The following is a 17,296-nucleotide window of genomic DNA, read 5'->3' as shown; positions in this document are numbered from 1 at the left end:
CTGCTCTCTGACAGTGCCTCAAGTGCTCTTTAGATGGACCCAACTTACACCTTACTAAAGAGCAGTGCAGGTTGCTGCTGTAGCTATTCCTACAGGGACAACTGAGACCACTTTTCACTTCATCAGACCACACTCCCTTCCACCTTGAGTGTGAGGGACACTGGGAAATATTTGCAGGTTGAGACAGGAAGAGAGGGCAGCTGGTGCCACAACCCTGACCATGCTGATAAGATCCTGGAGGATCACCCACCAGGCAGCCTTCTGAGATCAAAGCATGCAAGCAGAGGAGGTGGAGCAGAGTCTGAGCCACTACCAGAGCTCCCTGCTCTCCAATTAAATTTCAAACAGATAAGAACCCAGCTGCTGATCCAGCCCAGGCAATGTGTATTGACTATAAGAAGTTATATACATCGCTCCTATTTCACTAGAGATTTCATCAGGTGACCCGAGTCCAAGCAGCCCCCTTGCTGCTGGTCCTGATGAAAGAATGCTGGCTTGACCCTGGGTCCTGATCCAAGATGAAATTTGTCATTGACTCACAGGCCTTGCATTTCCTTTCCTATTGTCTGAAAGCCAATTTCAAAGTTGTTTTCGCAGCCCTCCATGACGTCCCAGTGCAGCTGTGCTAAATTCCAATGTGAAAGCAAAGAATTAAAAAAGTAACTAGGATCAGATCAACATCAAAAGTCTTCAGAAGAGATTTTACTCTCTTATGATGAAGAGCCCATCGTGGTGGACACAGAGAGGCTGTCCCCTCTGTAGCTGTGTTGGGGTGAGTGCAGAGAGATTAAGTTGATTAAAGTACTTAAATCTTGCTATACCACATCTGCCACCCTGCTTTCCACTTTATTTCAGTCTTTACACAGAACAAACCTCCTTCTGAATTCAGGAAGGATCTTTTGGACTACATTGTGAATAGACACAGGATTAGGACTTGATTTTTCATTTTTACTGACCTATATTGAGCCCTTTTATGCACTGCTCTAAGTGCCTTTTCATGCCACTCATTCACACTTGCTTTCTGAGTCATTCCTAACTAATTTTGTAATCTGGTGGGTAGTGTTCATACCTTCACACTCAGCCCTTCCAGTTAAGTGCACAGCACTTTGTTTTAAAGTTTGTTTAATTTTTCTAAGCCCTCTGCTCAACTACTGAGGCCTAATGGTTGGAGAAGTGTGGCAGGCAGGGACACAGTGCAGTCTAGCATCTCCTGTATTTTCTGACAGCTCAGGGAGGGAATTTACCCTCTGAAGTCTCCTGCAAGTTGTAGAGTGATGGAGGCGGACATGCCCTTGCATGCAGTGGCAGACATGGCTTTCCACGTTGCAGCACCAGGTTCCTGCAAAGCTGGTTTGAGCCATTCGGGAGTCTTGCTTCATACCAGGAAGGCCACCTTTCAGCAGCTGCCAGAGCTGATGTCAGACTCCACACACAATAGAGTTTTTCAAGTCTTTATCAGTTCGTCTCTTCTCCCTTCACAGATATCCCGGAGACTTTGCACCAGCAAGGGACAAAGTCCCACCAGGAATAGGGATATTCAGGGACAACACACTCACCTCTGCTTGTACTTTCCCACCTCTTTGTTCGTGCTGTGATAAAGAAGGACAAAACACCTCTGTACCTTTGATCTATGCCTACATAATAGAAACCGACCGTTTAGTGAAAGGCTCAAATCTTCACAGCAGGTGGGACAGAAAGCCTGGCCGCAGCAGTAGTCAATACACAACATCTAGGCTTGCATTTCCCTTTCTTTTTCCTTATTGGCCTTTCTCTGCAACTGCCTCACCCTAAAGAAACATTTACCGCCTCACCTAGCTTTGTTGCAAGAACCTGTTCTATAGGTTTTATCGCTAATATGGCCTTAAGTTACCAAGAAACCTGAAACGCAGTCCTGTGACTTTCACTGTCTAAGATAGTTTTAATGCTTTGTTATATTGGTGGGTTTCCTTTGGATCTTAGTAGTCCTTTCCCCCTGAACCACATCCTAGTGCTTAGCAGAGCAACCCCACCGTGATGAGACAAATCTACAGCATGGGATGTGATGTAAGTTATGGGCAAGTTTAGTTCTTTTCATATACCATAGTAATGTTAACAAATTGAACTTTTGCGAGGACATATTGGATATAAGCAGCCCAGGACATGATGTGCAGCCCTGCACCGTTAGGGCAGTACTTGCATCACCACCTAAAGTCTGTTAGTACCTCACCATCCACACTTGCCACTTCAAGGCTTGGCTCTTTGTGGGCAGTTTCCTAGATTTCCTAAATCTCAGTTTACACAGGACTCCAGAAATCATGAGCCATAACTGACTAAAATGAGGGGCATGATTACCAAAACTCACTGCCAAGTTTTAACACATTACACAGAGCTGACTTTTTGGCTGCCTTCACTTTATCACCTAATCACAGGCTTACCGAAATTCTGAAGCGCTCTCAAAGTTGTCTACTTAATTGTGGCTATTTGCAAATCCTTGGGTACAATCAAGGAATCAGCTGAGAAGCACTGTCATGCAAAGTCAGTTTTCTGAACGGCTTTTCACAGAATTAGGCACGGAGCCAGAGGAGTTGCTTGTTTCCTCTACTCTGACATAGCTGCTCATCTCCCTCCTACTTTCTTGTCCCACCACTGCATATTGCAACCATTCAGTGGAAGATGACAAAACCCCATGTAGTGGCAATAACCATCGCACCATGCTACTGACAGGTTGTGTGCAAATCAAGTTCACTTCCCCAGTCTCAAATCACCGGTCTTGATAAGGCATTCATGCTGCATAGTACTTCCCATATACTAACTGCCATGCATTTAATATTCAGGACACATGCAGCAGCTCTGGACCCTGGGACTCTCTAACCCATGTTCGTGGCTGAAAAGCAACCACTGAAAATCACTATGTTGCCATCAGTCAAACCTGCTGGCAAGTCATACTATCCCCATCACAAGAAATTAATGTTCTAAAATGCTTAGTTTTTTCACCTCTTGCCAAAAAAATACTTGTGATGTTCCTAAACCAAAACATGATTCAAAGAGCTCCCGAGTAAGTGAATGATTAATTTCACCACTGGAATTCAGATATTCAAAGGACAAAAATTCACAAAATTCACTTCGGTATTAATTGGCATCTGCAAACACTTTGAAAGAATACAGCTTCAGGGCGGATGTCACAAAGGGGATGTCCCTGCAGGCAGGACAGATCTAGAGGCTAAGCTAGCCCTCTTCTGCACACAGCATCAGAAAATGGCCCACAAGCTTTGGAAATGAAATCACCCAAGGGGCTCCCTGGCAAATTACCTTGGCAGCCCTGGGACACAGCCAACCTATGTCAAGGTGCACTTTGGAATCACAGATTTCATGGCACAAAGTGAACCTAAGTAGGCTCTTAGAAATCTGGCAGAAAAGCTGGCAGAAAGCCACAAGGGCCAGATTCAAAACCTTCCTGGCAGAGATGATTTCACTACAAAAGCTGAGGAACTGACACATTTCCTTTCATGTTTTACTTTAAATGGAGACAAATTTCCACAGAAAACTCCCCCCACGTTCCGTTATTGAAAGGCCTTTGAGCCTGATCCTGCAAACACTTTGACTCACAAATAATTTTCTCTAAGTGTGCAAAGTCACCGTGTCATGCTTTTCCAGAACCGAATCTCCTTCAACTGCCCATTTTTCAGGCTGACTTAGGAGCAATCCACCTCTGATGGTTCATCTGACTTATGTTTGCCTGGTTTGAGGAGCCATAGCTGGCATGCAGTTCTGTTCACCCCTTTGAAACAACACTTGAGACATGAAACAGATGCAGCTACATCTGTGACTACATCTGCATGAAACAACAGACACTGGTTACTTACAGCATATTCAAACTGCAGATTAAAATCCCGGTTGTTTGCTTGAAGTTGTCTCTCTTCCTCTGCAAAGAAAAGGAAACACATCAATCATGCTTGAGGGTAAGCAGAGTCAATACAGATGTGAATGCAGCACCAGAAAGTGCAAGCAGAGCTGCTAGAAGGGAGTGAGAGTGAATCAGAGCCCCATGTCAGGGACCTGGGGTGGCTGGTGACACTGATGGAGCTGCACTGTGGACTGGACCATGGCACTCTTAACACCACGGAACAAAGTCTCCTCTACCCACCACTTGCTGCAATGCCAGTGCCTGGTCAGGTTGTTCACTTTCCGGGTAGGAATTCTTACTTAACTAGTGGCGCTCACTCTTCCTGCCTGATCCTTCTCTTCCCCCTGAAGTCTCTGGAGCTTTTGCCATCAGCCTACAGCTGGTGCCCTTCTTCCAGTACAGGTGCATTTCTGAGCATCATTCCACTGATGGGACACCATCCCCACAGCTGTCATGAAATTAAACACTTCTGGAATGATATCAAAATGTCATCAATTTGTCCTTTACCTCAAAGCAGGGTCTTGCTTCTCTTCCCCAAAAATGACATAGAAAGCTCCAGCAACATCAGTTCTTCAATTGCCTATTCCAGGATTTAAGTCTCCTTCCCCTAGGGCAGTTTTTCCCTGCATTATCTAACATCAAAGTAATTATTTCAATTTCAAGAGGATTTTGTCTTTTCCTGGGAGGGTCAAAAGTGGTCTTCTGCTTCCCCTAATTTCCTTGTGCTACTTGCTGAAGATGCAGAGTACAGACAGTTGAGGGAGGGGATTGTTCCACTCTGCTCTGCACTGGTGCAGCTTCACCTTGAGTCCTGTGTGCAGTTTTAGGCACAACAGTATTCAAAAGCTATAAAAGCTATTAGAAAGAGACCAAAGGAGGGTCATATGGATGGTGAAGGGACTTGAGGGGAAACCATATGAGGAACACCTGAGGTCACTTCGACTGTCCAGCCTGAAGACTGAAGGGAGACCCCATCGCTGTCCACAACTTCCTTGGGAAGGGAAGAGGAGAGGCAGGCACTGATCTTCCCTCTGGGTGCCCAGTGACAGAACCAGAGGGAATGGCCTGAAGCTGTGTCAGAGGAAGTTTAGGTTGGATATCAGGAAAAGGTTCTTCATCTAGAGGGTGGTTGGGCACTGCAACAGCTCCCCAGGGAAGTGGTAAAAGCAGCAAGCCTGACAGAGCTTGAAGAAGCATTGGACAATGTTCCTAGACACGAGGTGTGTTTTTTGGGGCTGTTCTCTGCAGGAATTTTATGATTCTGTGATTCACTGCATACTGAAGGCTGTTATGCTTTGCACTAGCCTCCCCAAGGGTAAGCAGCTCCTGTTTCTCCAGTCGCTTCTTATGCATTAACCCACCAGAAGGAGCATCACCCTTGGTGCTCTACAGTGAGCTTCCCAGCCAGTTCAGCCCATTCCAGATGGATGCCCAAAGTGGGCCATGGTTTGCAGCTGGGGCCTTACCAATGCTGCCCAGGGCACAAGGGATACAACTTTCCTTGCAGACAGTGCACATCATGCATAAGAATTCACCCAGGAGTAATTTAAAGTAACATCCTTATACACCAGCAGCACACAGAGGATGGCTTCCCAGAATATGATCCACTTTGGCAGATCCTTTCTGGCAGAGCCAGATGCCTCATCAGGCAATGCAAATCTTTCATTTGTCCTTGCTGAACTGCATCCAAATTCTTTCAGACTATTTCTCCAACTAGTCAATTCCAATCCTATCTTTCAGTGTGCTTGTAGCCCTTGCCAGCATGGTGCCATTCACAGATGTACTAAGTGTGTTCTTTATTCTGTCAGCCAAGATGTAGAAGTAAATATTGAATACCAGACCCAGGATGGGATATACCCCTGATGAATCTTTCAAGTTTCCTTATCAGTCACCAATATCTATTGTTAATGTCTTCTTTTTTTCCTGAAAAATCTGGCATTCACTGTAAAATCACTGTTTTGTGATTTTATCTCAAGCATGTATCTCCAGTTTACTTGTAAAAATGCCACAAGTGACAGTCAAGATACATGGCAGCTATCTGAGGCTTTTTCAATAGCCCTCCAGCTACCACTAAAACAGAATTAATTTTGGTTTGATGCAGTTTTTCAGGACTGTTGACTGTTAATCATCTCTTCCCCACACACACACTCCTAGTTACTTTGAAGTGGTTTGCTGTATTGTTTTAACCTTTACTCAAGTGAAGCCAATACATCTATAATTGCTTAGCTTTTCTCTTTTCCCTGTGCTTGCTCTCTTCTCAGTCTTCTGAACTTTGCCTGCCTGTGAGCCAGACTCTCAAAGGCAGAACTGCTCCAGGGCATGCTTTACCTTACCCAGTCAACCCATTCTCTCTCTATTCCAGCCCAAAACCTATTCCTTTCTCTTCTGCTTTTGGCAAGTATTATGTTAGATATCTAGAGGGGAAAAAAAGAAAAACAAAATCCCCAAAAAACCCAACAAACACACCACAACAAAACCCCTCTGATTTCTTAGCTTTATTTTCTAGGCTTTTTCCACTGAGCCTCCCCAGAGACCCCAACTCTTACAGTACAACTTTTATTGCCCTTTATGTCCTTGATAGCCTTTTCTCACTTTGAGCCTTTGCCACACTGTTTGTGCTGGATAAAACAAACTGTTTTGCACCTTCTAGAGGCATCCTTCCTTTGTCTGAAGCAAATGGAGAGCTTCTGATTTCACCATTTCACTCATCCTTCTGAGCCTATCTCTGAAAGGTGATAACTTATACATGTGGCCTTAATATCAATTAATAATATATGTGCCCTTAATATCAATTAATAATATATGTGCCCTTAATATCAATTATTTAAGGAAATGACAGCTCTGTCTAATTCTCCCCCCACCCTAGGGTTCCTTCCCATGAGGTATCAGCTATTAGTTCTTCATATTTATTGAAGGTTTTCTTCTTGAAGTGAATGTTAAACAATTTGATGCTGTCACTTTTTCCTAAGTACCATCACATCATTTCATAACTATTCCTGTGTACACTCCCTCCAGTTTTCAGAGGACCAGCCAGCTCCTCCCATTCCCTCCCTTTTGGAGGGAATCACTTCTGAAATATCCTCATCTCCTCTCCAAAAAGTTACCCACCTCTGCACCAAAATTCTGTGCCAGCTGAGTAGGTCGTGTTCCTCTACACTTCTCCCCAGCTCTGCCTCTGCCTAGATGGAATTCTTCATTTACCACCATATCCTTCCTCTCAGAAAACTGTATTTTTTTCTTTTTTTTTTTTCTTTTTTTCACGAAAGTCTGCCCTTCCTGGTTTGCTATGCTTGTGTGCATCACCTTGTAGCATTACTAAGAGATATGCAATTTGCTCATCTCTTTCTTCAAGCTGCATTTCAGACCATGTAGTCATAAAAGAAAAACTTCTGTTAACCATACAGAGTTAGTTTTATTCTTTTGTATTAATATTCCAGCCTCATGAGTTATCACAGCACGTGTCTATTACACCTATTAAATGATGTGTTAAGATAGCTAGTTCTTCCTGTTTGCTCACTCTTGCATTAGCAAGCGTCTAAGCTGTTCACTGCATTGAAGTGCTAGCTTTCCTCCTCTTCCTTAAATTACCTTAAATGTAAATACACAGCATCCCTAACTTTTATGTCCTTTGTCAGATCACCATTTTTTGGTCTCTGTCTGTAGGCTATTTTCATCAAGTCCTCTAATCACTAATGTAAAGCCATGTTAGCAGGCAAATGTGCCTTTCTCCTTTTTCAGGCACATCTAACAGTATCAGTCATTTTGGAATCAGCTGCCTTCTGCCCCAAATGGATTATTCAGATCAACCACAGTGGCTTCATTCAATACCCTAAAGTGCTTAATCCTTCACTGCTTTCCTCAGACAAATTTTTCTTATCTTCACAATGGGGAGAACAATGTACCAAGAGATCAGAGTCACTTATCTGGTGTCCCACAGGAAAACAGAAGCAGAGCTCAAGAGGTTCAGACTTGCTGGGCTTCAAATATTGTGTTTTGTGTTCCTTCAGGAATTTTCCTGAGAACAACTGGTATTCTTAAAGCCGATGAAAGATAAAGCTATTTGTGAAAAACAGAACTTCCCAACACTTGCCTGTTTCCTGCCATAGAGTAAGTGCTACTCTTATCCCCTCCTCAGGGGCTCCAAGCCTAGCCCTGGAAGAAGTGCCACAGAAAAGATAAATGGTGTTATTGTAAATAGGAATAGATGACAAAGCTTTGGAGAGCCTCGGTGTCACACGGCAGCTTCTGAAGTCCTCAGTGGCTTTCTGTTCTGTATGCAGAAGCGGAAATCCAAGTGCTGCAGGCAATAGTTGAACACACCCTGATCTCCTTTGCTCTTCCCAGGGCACACTGAGGGAGCAAGAAGCCATCCCCTTTCTCAGGTTGCCTGGAGAGTCTTTGCAGCCAGGGAAGAGGCACTTGACACATGGTATTGAACTCAAGAGTCTCAAATGCACTTAGAAAAAAGCTGACACATGTATGTGCCCCAGTGGGGACAGAAGCCTCTCAGAACAGTGAGAGATGCACTCTCCAAATGGCTTTTATGTCAGAAACATTAATGGCAGCAAACGGCTCTGGGATGGCACAGAGACTGAGGCAGTGGGACATGAAACAGAACAGCAATGAGAATCCAGGCACTGCACTCCCATAAGGCACCTAAGGGCAGGTTTTCTGTGATAACCCTTTCTTAAGGCCCCAGGTAACTGTGAACCTGGTTCAAAACTGAATGGAGCCTTTGCCTGCCATAGCCACCCATCTCTCTCAGAGGCAGTGTCCCTAAAGGCCAAAATGTGAAGCTAATTTCTACTGGTGAGAATTTAATTTTTCCTGCTGGGTAACAGCCAATATCTTTGGCTAAATCAAGAAAAACCACAATAAATTTCACAGGGAGCCTCATCCAACAGCATCAGCAAGGAGAACTTCCTGTCCTCTGGCTACACCAAAGGAGAACCACTCTGACCACATGCACAGGGCAACACTGCCTCAGTGGCTTTTACCAGCTGAGGTCCTTCTGCTGTGCCTCCTAATCCAGCAGTTCTCAACCATTGCAGACCACATGACTCTCATTTGTTTCTGGAACAGTCTGGACAGAAATGAAGTCTCTTGGATGATCACAATAAAGAAAAAAATTAAGAAAAGTCAAGCATTACACCAGCTTTGCCTGGAAACCATAACTCAGGGTTTTTTGGCTGTAGATCCAAGCATGCGTGTCTTATCATGCCCTGTTGATTCTGAAAGCAATGAGGAAAAAGGGAGGGAAAAGCTGTATGGATATCAGATGAGAAGTTTTTCATTTCTTGAAACTTTTTAATATATCTCTAAGTAAATCAAATGTTCTGCTTCTGCAAATTGCATTCACTGGAAAGAAGGAATGGTATTTGTGCTCCAAGTTATCATTTCACTGCCACTGAAAACTATTTTAAATTATTCATCAGTGGAAACTCGGCGTACATAAATATGGCTAAGTGCCCAGTTCTTGGTCTAACCACTGAGACCAAGTCACTGGGAAAGTGCCTGTTTTCTCAGGCAGATAGTTTTAGAAGCTAAACCTCAGAATAACATCTGTATTTAATAAAATTAAACCCATGCCAAAAAATCAGCTATAAATGTAACTGGCCAGCCCACCAGCCTTTTTACTTAGGACTGCTGCATGGAAAAGTCCTGCAAAAGGTTAGATTCAAGATCTGGTCAGACAGCCTGGAAATTTGTTTCTGGTTTATGCTAAGGAGCATATGCCAAGAGAAGTGCTTTCAACAGGGTATTGGAAAAGTTTTATAGATAATGGGTCTTATGGCTCAAAGAAATGGGAATTTAAGGTCTGCGTGGTTTTGCCAAGTACTCTACAAAGTAGGCACTGATACTTCATGCACGAAATGAACACAGCCCAATTAGGGGAGTGCCTGCGTAACTAACCCTGACAACAGAACAGAGACAGCATAAACTCTGTAAAAATAATAATCTCTCCTCCACCCTTTAAACAAGTGACCTCAAGAGTAAAAACTCTGCCCTGGACCAGCTACAAAGAATGGCATCCAGGAGCTGGACTCATCTCCTCAGCTTCCCTTACAGAGTGAAGGCAGTGATAATAACTTAGCAAAGTTATTATCAAGTTGTGAAAGCTGTAACAGATTGTTCTGGTTCCAAGGGGACTGTAATTCAGGTCTCTACTGCAACAGGCTGTAAGAAGTCTCAGAAGACCCCCTCTAGTCACACACCTCATGACACGTCTCCTGCTACCTCCTCCTTGTCCCATCTCCCTCCTAACTTTTGTTGTCCCTACTTTTGGGCACCTCATCATCACTGTGTGGCCCAGCTTCTGGTATCATGTCTCAACTATGGCCACCTCACACCCAGCATCCAGGAGATCAGCTACCTCTTAACAGACAGACAAATCCCGGCCATTTTCTGGTCTTTGCTGGACTGCTCCTCTGTGTGCACAAGAGACTGAAAGCTGCCACGGTGAGTCATGACCTCTATCCTCCCCTCAAAGAACCTGAGAATTACAGTCTTCATTGAAAGGCACTCAATAGGAGAGGGCAAGACATCATATATTGTGTTAGGCAACCAAAATATTTTTCTCCTAGGAGGTTATTATACAAGCTAATAGCTAAAATCTCCTTGCACCTTAAAGCAATAATTGCCCCTTTTTGCAATCATTCGGGGTGAAATAACTATGCAACAAGTGTTACGATTTGCAGGTGCTGTATCTGGGTAGAGTCCCTGTCACTGGGGTAAAGACAATGGGATTATTTCTTACAGCACTGGTACCACAGAATTTCACATTCATGACACAGCAGTACCTTTCTGGACTCAGACCTGCAACAAGTGAACTTCATCCAAAACCAAAGCCAGGAATATTTACACCAAAGGTTCATCCTCTCATATGGATCAGAGGATGCATGGGAGAAGCAAAGAGCTGTATGACAGGTCTGAGGGTCATAGTGGTTAAATATCTATATTTCACAGCCAGTCTGGGACACAGACATTTGTGGGACCCTCATTACCTGAGTGCCATCCTCACGCTGTAACCTGAGCGGTGCCACGCACCTGCTGCTCTGCAGCACGAAACCAAAGCCCATCCCTGCCCTGAACTGCAGCCAGAGCTTGGCAGGGTCCAGCGAGTGTGGCTGGGCCAGCAGCAGTGAGAAACCAGTGGGATGGAAACGGGGAGAGGGAGGTCAGAGCCAAGCCCAGCTCGGAGCAGGAACATGTTCAGCTGCCTGGCAAACAAATGTGTTTTTTTATTGACTCATAGGAGGGGCTCTCGTGGACTCCATGCTACAAACCCATACATTTTTAATGTGCAGATGCCCCCTCTTCTGTGTAGACTCTCTGGCTGCTCTGGCTGGAGAGGATTTATGCTGGCAATCACATGCATTTTCATCTCAGAAATGGAGTAGACTGTGCTGGGTGTGAGGCATTTAATTAAGAAAAAGCATTCATCATGACCTTACAGGGACACCCTCATCAATGGGTTTACCCCTCTTTCATCCTTCCTTTCCCTCCATTATTAAATAAATATATCTATTGTGTCTTTTTGCCTCAAAAAAAACCCCAAGAATCCTCCTTCCTCCTGAAGAAATAAAATGCAATAAATACACTTTTGTGGTCATGGACAGTGTCTTTGGTGATTGGTACTGAGCTCAGCCTCCTGCTAATCATCAAAAAAACACCACAGATAGTGGAATTTCTCACACAGGTAAAACATTATATATATCCCTGGTATAGAAAGCCAAAATATTTTGATACTGGAATCACTAACAGAGGGCCCACCTTGGTGAGGTACTGACCTCCTCCATTATCATACAGCAGTTGAAAGGTCTGAAATAAAAAACCTGAGGGTGAACTGGAAATATTTCTGCCTCAGGTCTAGTACATTTTTAATATCAACATAAAGTTCAGTGGTAGACCCTGCCCTTTTCTAAAAGCAGCATTTTCTATTATCACCATAGGAAAAGAGAAAAGAAGAAAAGACAGCTCCAAAAGGATGCCCCGGATTTGCCCAGCATGTACAACACTTGTGGTCAAATAGCAGTCTCAGGACACAGATGGAAGAAGTGTTGGATAATCTTAAACCTGAAAATATTCTCATGTAGGTTTTTCTAGGAAGGGACATAGGTTGACTCATCTCTCCCTTTTCCCATCTCCTGCAATAACACCAGTTCTGGTTTTCCTTCCTTTCCTATTTCTGGTAATGTCTCAGCCACCTGCCCTGGCTCTGGGCAGAGGTGGGGGACTCATCAAGTCTCAAAAATGCCTGGCAGCAAATTAATTCTCAAGAAGCATCTATGTCTTTTCATATTTGTTTCAGTCCACTTCAGAATGAAATATATATATTTCAAATATATTACCAATATAAATTGTCTTTTCTTCATTTTGAAAAACTGATTTTTCACCCTCCACAGCTGGTTTACAATTTTATATCACTCTGTGTCCTGGTTTTATTTCTGATAATAGTTCACAATATTGTGACTAATATTAGCATGCCAAAAAAAGCAGCTGAAATAGTCTTTTGCTTTTATTTTGAAAACTAGTCTGACAGTGACTGGCTGGCACATATAATTTCCTTTACTAGAAAACAGTGTCTCTTAGACATGCTGGTAAATACCAGCTTAACACAATTGCACATGCTGTTAATAACAGCAATGCACAGTGATAGGAAGTGATGAAAAAAATCATAAAAATAAATACAGCTCCAAAACGAACTTTGAGAAGTTTTTCAATTCACAGTTATTTCCCTCATGGGAAATTATGTAAAAATAAATACATTTTTCATACTCAATGTCTATTGTGGTGAGACACTTCCTACTGGATCGGAATGGGGATCCCAGAAGGGAGCTGAGCTAGATGTCCCACAGTGCCAGCCACGGGCTGCCTTCCTCAGGAGCTGCCAAGCTCTGCCCAGAGCCTGGCTGCTCCAAGCCCAGCTGCCTTGGTGAGCAGCAAGAAGGAAGACCCAGGGGAGCTTTCCAAAAGCCCTAGCTGGATTTATAACCTTCTTCCTCCTTTCACAGTGTGCCCTGAGGCTGGGCTTATGGAGACAAAACTGCAGGAATGACTGCTCTGCCATCTGTGTAGATGAATTTTCCCTGCTCTCTACTCCCATTTTTTGATGGACAGTACCTGCCTATCCCTTCTTGAGGTAAGAGGCTCCAATGCTGAACTAAACTGCCATGAGAGGAAGCCAGTGGACAGAGATATTCCACAGTTATCACAGGGCACTAGTTATGGGCATTTTTGAACCAATTTTGAATGAGCTAGAGATGGGATTTCTCAGTTGTTTTTGATGACGCAATTTATTTTTTTATCATCTACATAGACAGGAAGGGTGAGTTCAGCTCACAACTTTACTACATGATTCAGAAGGTCACAAAACCTCTTGTTACAAGACCTTTTAAGGATTTCTTGACCAATAAAACACTACCAACAAGGACGTTTATGTTTTTGACCTAATCCTTAAATATTTTGTCTCACGGACTCATGCTACAGTGTAAGCTTTCTTAGCCAGTCATGCTATGATACACAAGGCTACAGTACTGCATTCTAAACTTCTTGTTTGCCTTTGTAACTACCTTTTTTTCTTTCATACATCTTAAACTCTAAAACTCTATAGACTTTCTTCTTCTTAACTGAACGTGTCTCTGCTTTAAACCATAAATCCATATTCTCACTTCTAGTACTCAAATTCAGAAGCCTCTTCCAAGGTCTCAGATCAAATCCTGTGTTTAATTCCAAGCTTTAACCTACAGGCCCAAAGTTCTGAGAATTTCTTGCATTTCAGATTCCAACAATCCGCCATCTCCAACCTTCCACACATTATATGAACTAGAAGTGCCCCCCTTCCCCTCCGTTCTACCCATGTTCACTGCAGGTTAAACCTCAGCGTAAAAGATCTCAGGCACCTTTTCCACAGAAACACCTCTGCTGCTTATCTAAGAGGTGTACTTCCCTGCTTCAGCTGGAACAGCTTCTCCAACATTATCCAGCCACTGGTCTCCTCCAGGCATCTTTGTGTGTCAACGTGAGCTGCGTTTTAGTTACACTCCTGATAAACTTCTATAAAGAACTTGAGACTATAAAAAGCCGCCCCTTATCTCCAAGAAACTTAAGACCATGTAACCTGTCTTCTTAAACTAAACCTATCATATTCCACCTGCACCTCAGCTGATGTGGAAACCATGCCTTGCTGGGGAGAAATGCTGGATCTCATGGGAGCAATCCTTATCCCAGATCCAGCATATGATGCCTGAGGTAATCCATTCCCTCCAATTAAAATCATATCATGAGCATGGCTCTTCAGCAAGGTTAAACATCATCCAGCTTTGTTTTTGGAACAGAAATTTGGTCTTTCCTTAAGCAGTACTGCCCCTCCAAGATGAGGACATGGTGTGTTCCCTGTGGGAGGGCCTTGCCTGCTCTCAGGCAGCACAGTCCTTTGGCCTTATACAAACACAAAGACTTATAAACCCTTGGATTAAAATAGCACTTCAACACTGACATTTACATCTAGTCAAATGCTTGCAAGGAGCAATCATAGCTTTGGGGCTGCAAGGCAAAATAATTAAAAACACAAGAGGAGGAGAAAACACTCTCAACTTCCTGTTGTGGAAGCTCCTCATTCCCTGATCACCTCTGCTTCCTTTATCCTCTGAACTTTTTCCAGTTTGCCTTGATTGGTTTTGAACTGATGATTGGATGTGAAAAGAAATTCTTCTTCCCAATAAAATACAGGGTTTATATCTAGGAAGATCTGAGTTCCTCAAATATTTGTTTGAGGGTGGGAGCTGAACGTTTCCATGCTCAAATCCAGGCCCGGGCCCAGGCAAAACACAACACTTTCCTAATATAGCAACAGAATCTTTTTGATAATCTGAACAGCTACTGCCTTGCAAGTGGGGGTGCCCTGAGTGGACAGTGGCTCACAGACAAACCTGAGCTCCCTCATCTGCAAAGCCAAGATGTGGTAAAAAATATCCAGGGCTGGCAGAGATCCTTCCCTGGGAGCAGTCACAACCTGCTCTCCTGGGACTGTCAGAGGAGCAAACGGATGCCCCTGTCTTAACACCAGGGCTCACAGTCTGCCCTGGTCCAGGAAGGGGAAATAGCAGCACAATTGCAAAAATAAACCCCTGGGAAAAAGCTGTTCAATCCTCTGAGCTCAAAGAGGTTGGAAAAGAATTTCTTGTCAAAATACAAGTAGAGCAGTAATTCCACATTGATTAAATAAGAGAGGAACACCCTGAAAGGAAAAGCTAAAGACTTTCCCTCTTCACCATGTCTGCAGACCTGGATCCCCAACCAGAGACTGCACACTGGGTCTCTTAGAGTGTGCTCTCAGGGTACATGTTTCTAATTTACTCTTCTTCCTGTTTCTGATTGGAGGGAATATCTGGGCCATTGCCATTATAAAATAGAATCATACAATTGTTTAGATTGGAAAAGACCTCCAAGATGAGCAAATCCAACTGTTTACCCAGCACTGCCAACTCCATCACTAAACTATGTCCTTAAATGCCATATCTACACATCTGTTAAAAGCACCTCCAGAGATGGTGACTCCACCACTGCCATGGGCAGGCCATTCCTATACTTGACAACCATTTATGTGAAGGAATTCTTCCTAATATCCAATCTAAACTTCCCCTGAAGTATCAAGGCCATTTCTTCTTGTCCTGTTGCTTGTTACCTGAGAGAAGATACTGACCTCCACCTAACTACAGCTTCCTTTCAGGTACTTTTAGAAAACAATAAGGTCTCCTCTGAGGCTCCTTTTCTCCAGGTTAAACACTCCCCAGCTCTCTGAGCTGCTCTTTATAAGACTTGTGCTCTAGACCCTTCACCAGCTTCTTTTCCTTTCTCTGGACCTGCTCCAACATCTCAAAGTCTTTCTTGTGAGGGGCTCAAAATTGAACACATAATTTGAGATGCACCAGTACATTTCATCATCCAAAGACTGCATTGGACTTTTGCACTGTGCATTGCTCATCCACCCACTCCTGCAAAGGATTCCTGTAAAAAAAACCACCAAAACCCAACTTCCCCAAGGCAGTCATGTGTCAGGACAGTGCACAAACTCTGTAGCTAGTCCTGTTGCAGACATGCCCCCATTCACTGGCACCCAGTCTGCAGCACTCCTCCAAGACAGTATGAAATGCAGGAAAAGGAAAGAAAGTGTGTCTTCCCCCACCTGCTCTGGGCCAGACATTCTCCCAAACAGGAGCTCAGGGACTTGCACGTGTGCTGTATTTATTCCTTTGCTCCCATGACAATGGCATTACCAGATCACACTTACCTTTGAATTTCTTCTTTCCAAATTTTAATCCAAATAGAGACATCCCAAAACTTTATTTTAGTCCAACTCCATGGAACTTCTGCAAGACAAAAGAGAAGGCAGTTCACAACACATAGAGCAACACATACATGCCATTCTATGTCAAATAAATGGGGAAAACAAATTCCTAAGCACTGTGGCCAGCAGCCACAGTTTATCATCTAGAATGCATTAAAAATCAAAGCAATCTTAAGTTTTCAGGTTGCACTGCATCAGTGGGCTACCTTACCTGGGGCATGCTGGTCAATTCATCTCCTGATATGGCACAAAGAAGGGGCCAGTGGAGGAGAGATTGAAAAGGACATTCCCACTACAATGTTGCTATATGAAAATGAGAAATACACACCCAGAGCTTGTACTTAAGATACAGAGGAACTGCGTTTCTACCCAGAGCAAGACCAGCCTCCTTGAAGAGGAGGAAGCAGCGGGAAGCACTGGTTTCCTGTAAATCCGCCTCTGCTCAGCACGTGTTGGCTCACACTGTTGTCCATTGCTCCTCATCCTGCATATTTGGGGCAGACTAGAATAAAATTTCTCCTCCACTGGCTGCAAACTGCCTGGCCCAGAAGCTAACGCCAGGCATCAGAAATGCATTTAAGGCCCTGAATATATCCTGATAGGTAGAGAAATTGAAAATTTTAAAACTCACATCAAAACTGGCTGGTAGTGAAATTTTCAGTGTCCCAATCATCAGACAAGTTTATTTAAAGGATTTGAAGGTGATGTTGGTGCTGACAACCTAGAGGATCTGTCAACATGAGAAAAGCTGGCATTGCTCTGTGACCAGGAGCCTGAATCAACAGGAACACTGTAGCAGTTGCTTAAGTGGTCAGTGAGGCAAGCTGAGACACTTGAGAGAGCCACAGTCTAGAACAACTTTTCTAGGTAACAGAATGTAGTTTTTCAATGCTATCTGTGCAGAGCAAGGGTGCCTAAGGAGACTGGAATAGCAAATATGTCATATTTTGGAAACACACACGAGTACGCAGCCTATGCCACTGACCAAATGCAAGCCTGATACAACATCACCAGTGCAAGCTTGGACTTCATGTGTTTGCAGAAAAAAAAGGTAAGCTTTAAGG

General features: G+C 43.6%; 1 protein-coding gene across 5 annotated transcripts in view; it reads right to left on the bottom strand.

Moving 5' to 3' along the window:
* Positions 1-17,296, bottom strand: part of LOC135290479 (phospholipid-transporting ATPase ID-like) — an 85,024-nt gene that overhangs the window by 49,266 nt on the left and 18,462 nt on the right. For 4 of the 5 annotated variants that reach the window (XM_064404403.1, XM_064404405.1, XM_064404402.1 and 1 more), the window contains 2 exons: positions 16,176-16,254; positions 3,843-3,901 (listed from right to left, as the gene is read on the bottom strand). In XM_064404403.1, coding sequence (XP_064260473.1) covers positions 3,843-3,901; positions 16,176-16,218 — 102 coding nt within the window. In that variant the 5' untranslated portion in view covers positions 16,219-16,254. Of the gene's footprint in view, positions 1-3,842; positions 3,902-16,175; positions 16,255-16,443; positions 16,581-17,296 lie in introns of those variants that run through there. The other variant, XM_064404404.1, reaches the window with a different exon arrangement.

Source organism: Passer domesticus, chromosome Z (genome assembly GCF_036417665.1).
Source record: "Passer domesticus isolate bPasDom1 chromosome Z, bPasDom1.hap1, whole genome shotgun sequence".
NCBI classification, from domain to species: Eukaryota; Metazoa; Chordata; class Aves; order Passeriformes; family Passeridae; genus Passer; species Passer domesticus.
Note: the sequence above shows the minus strand (reverse complement) of the source record. Positions and strands in the feature narration are given on the sequence as shown.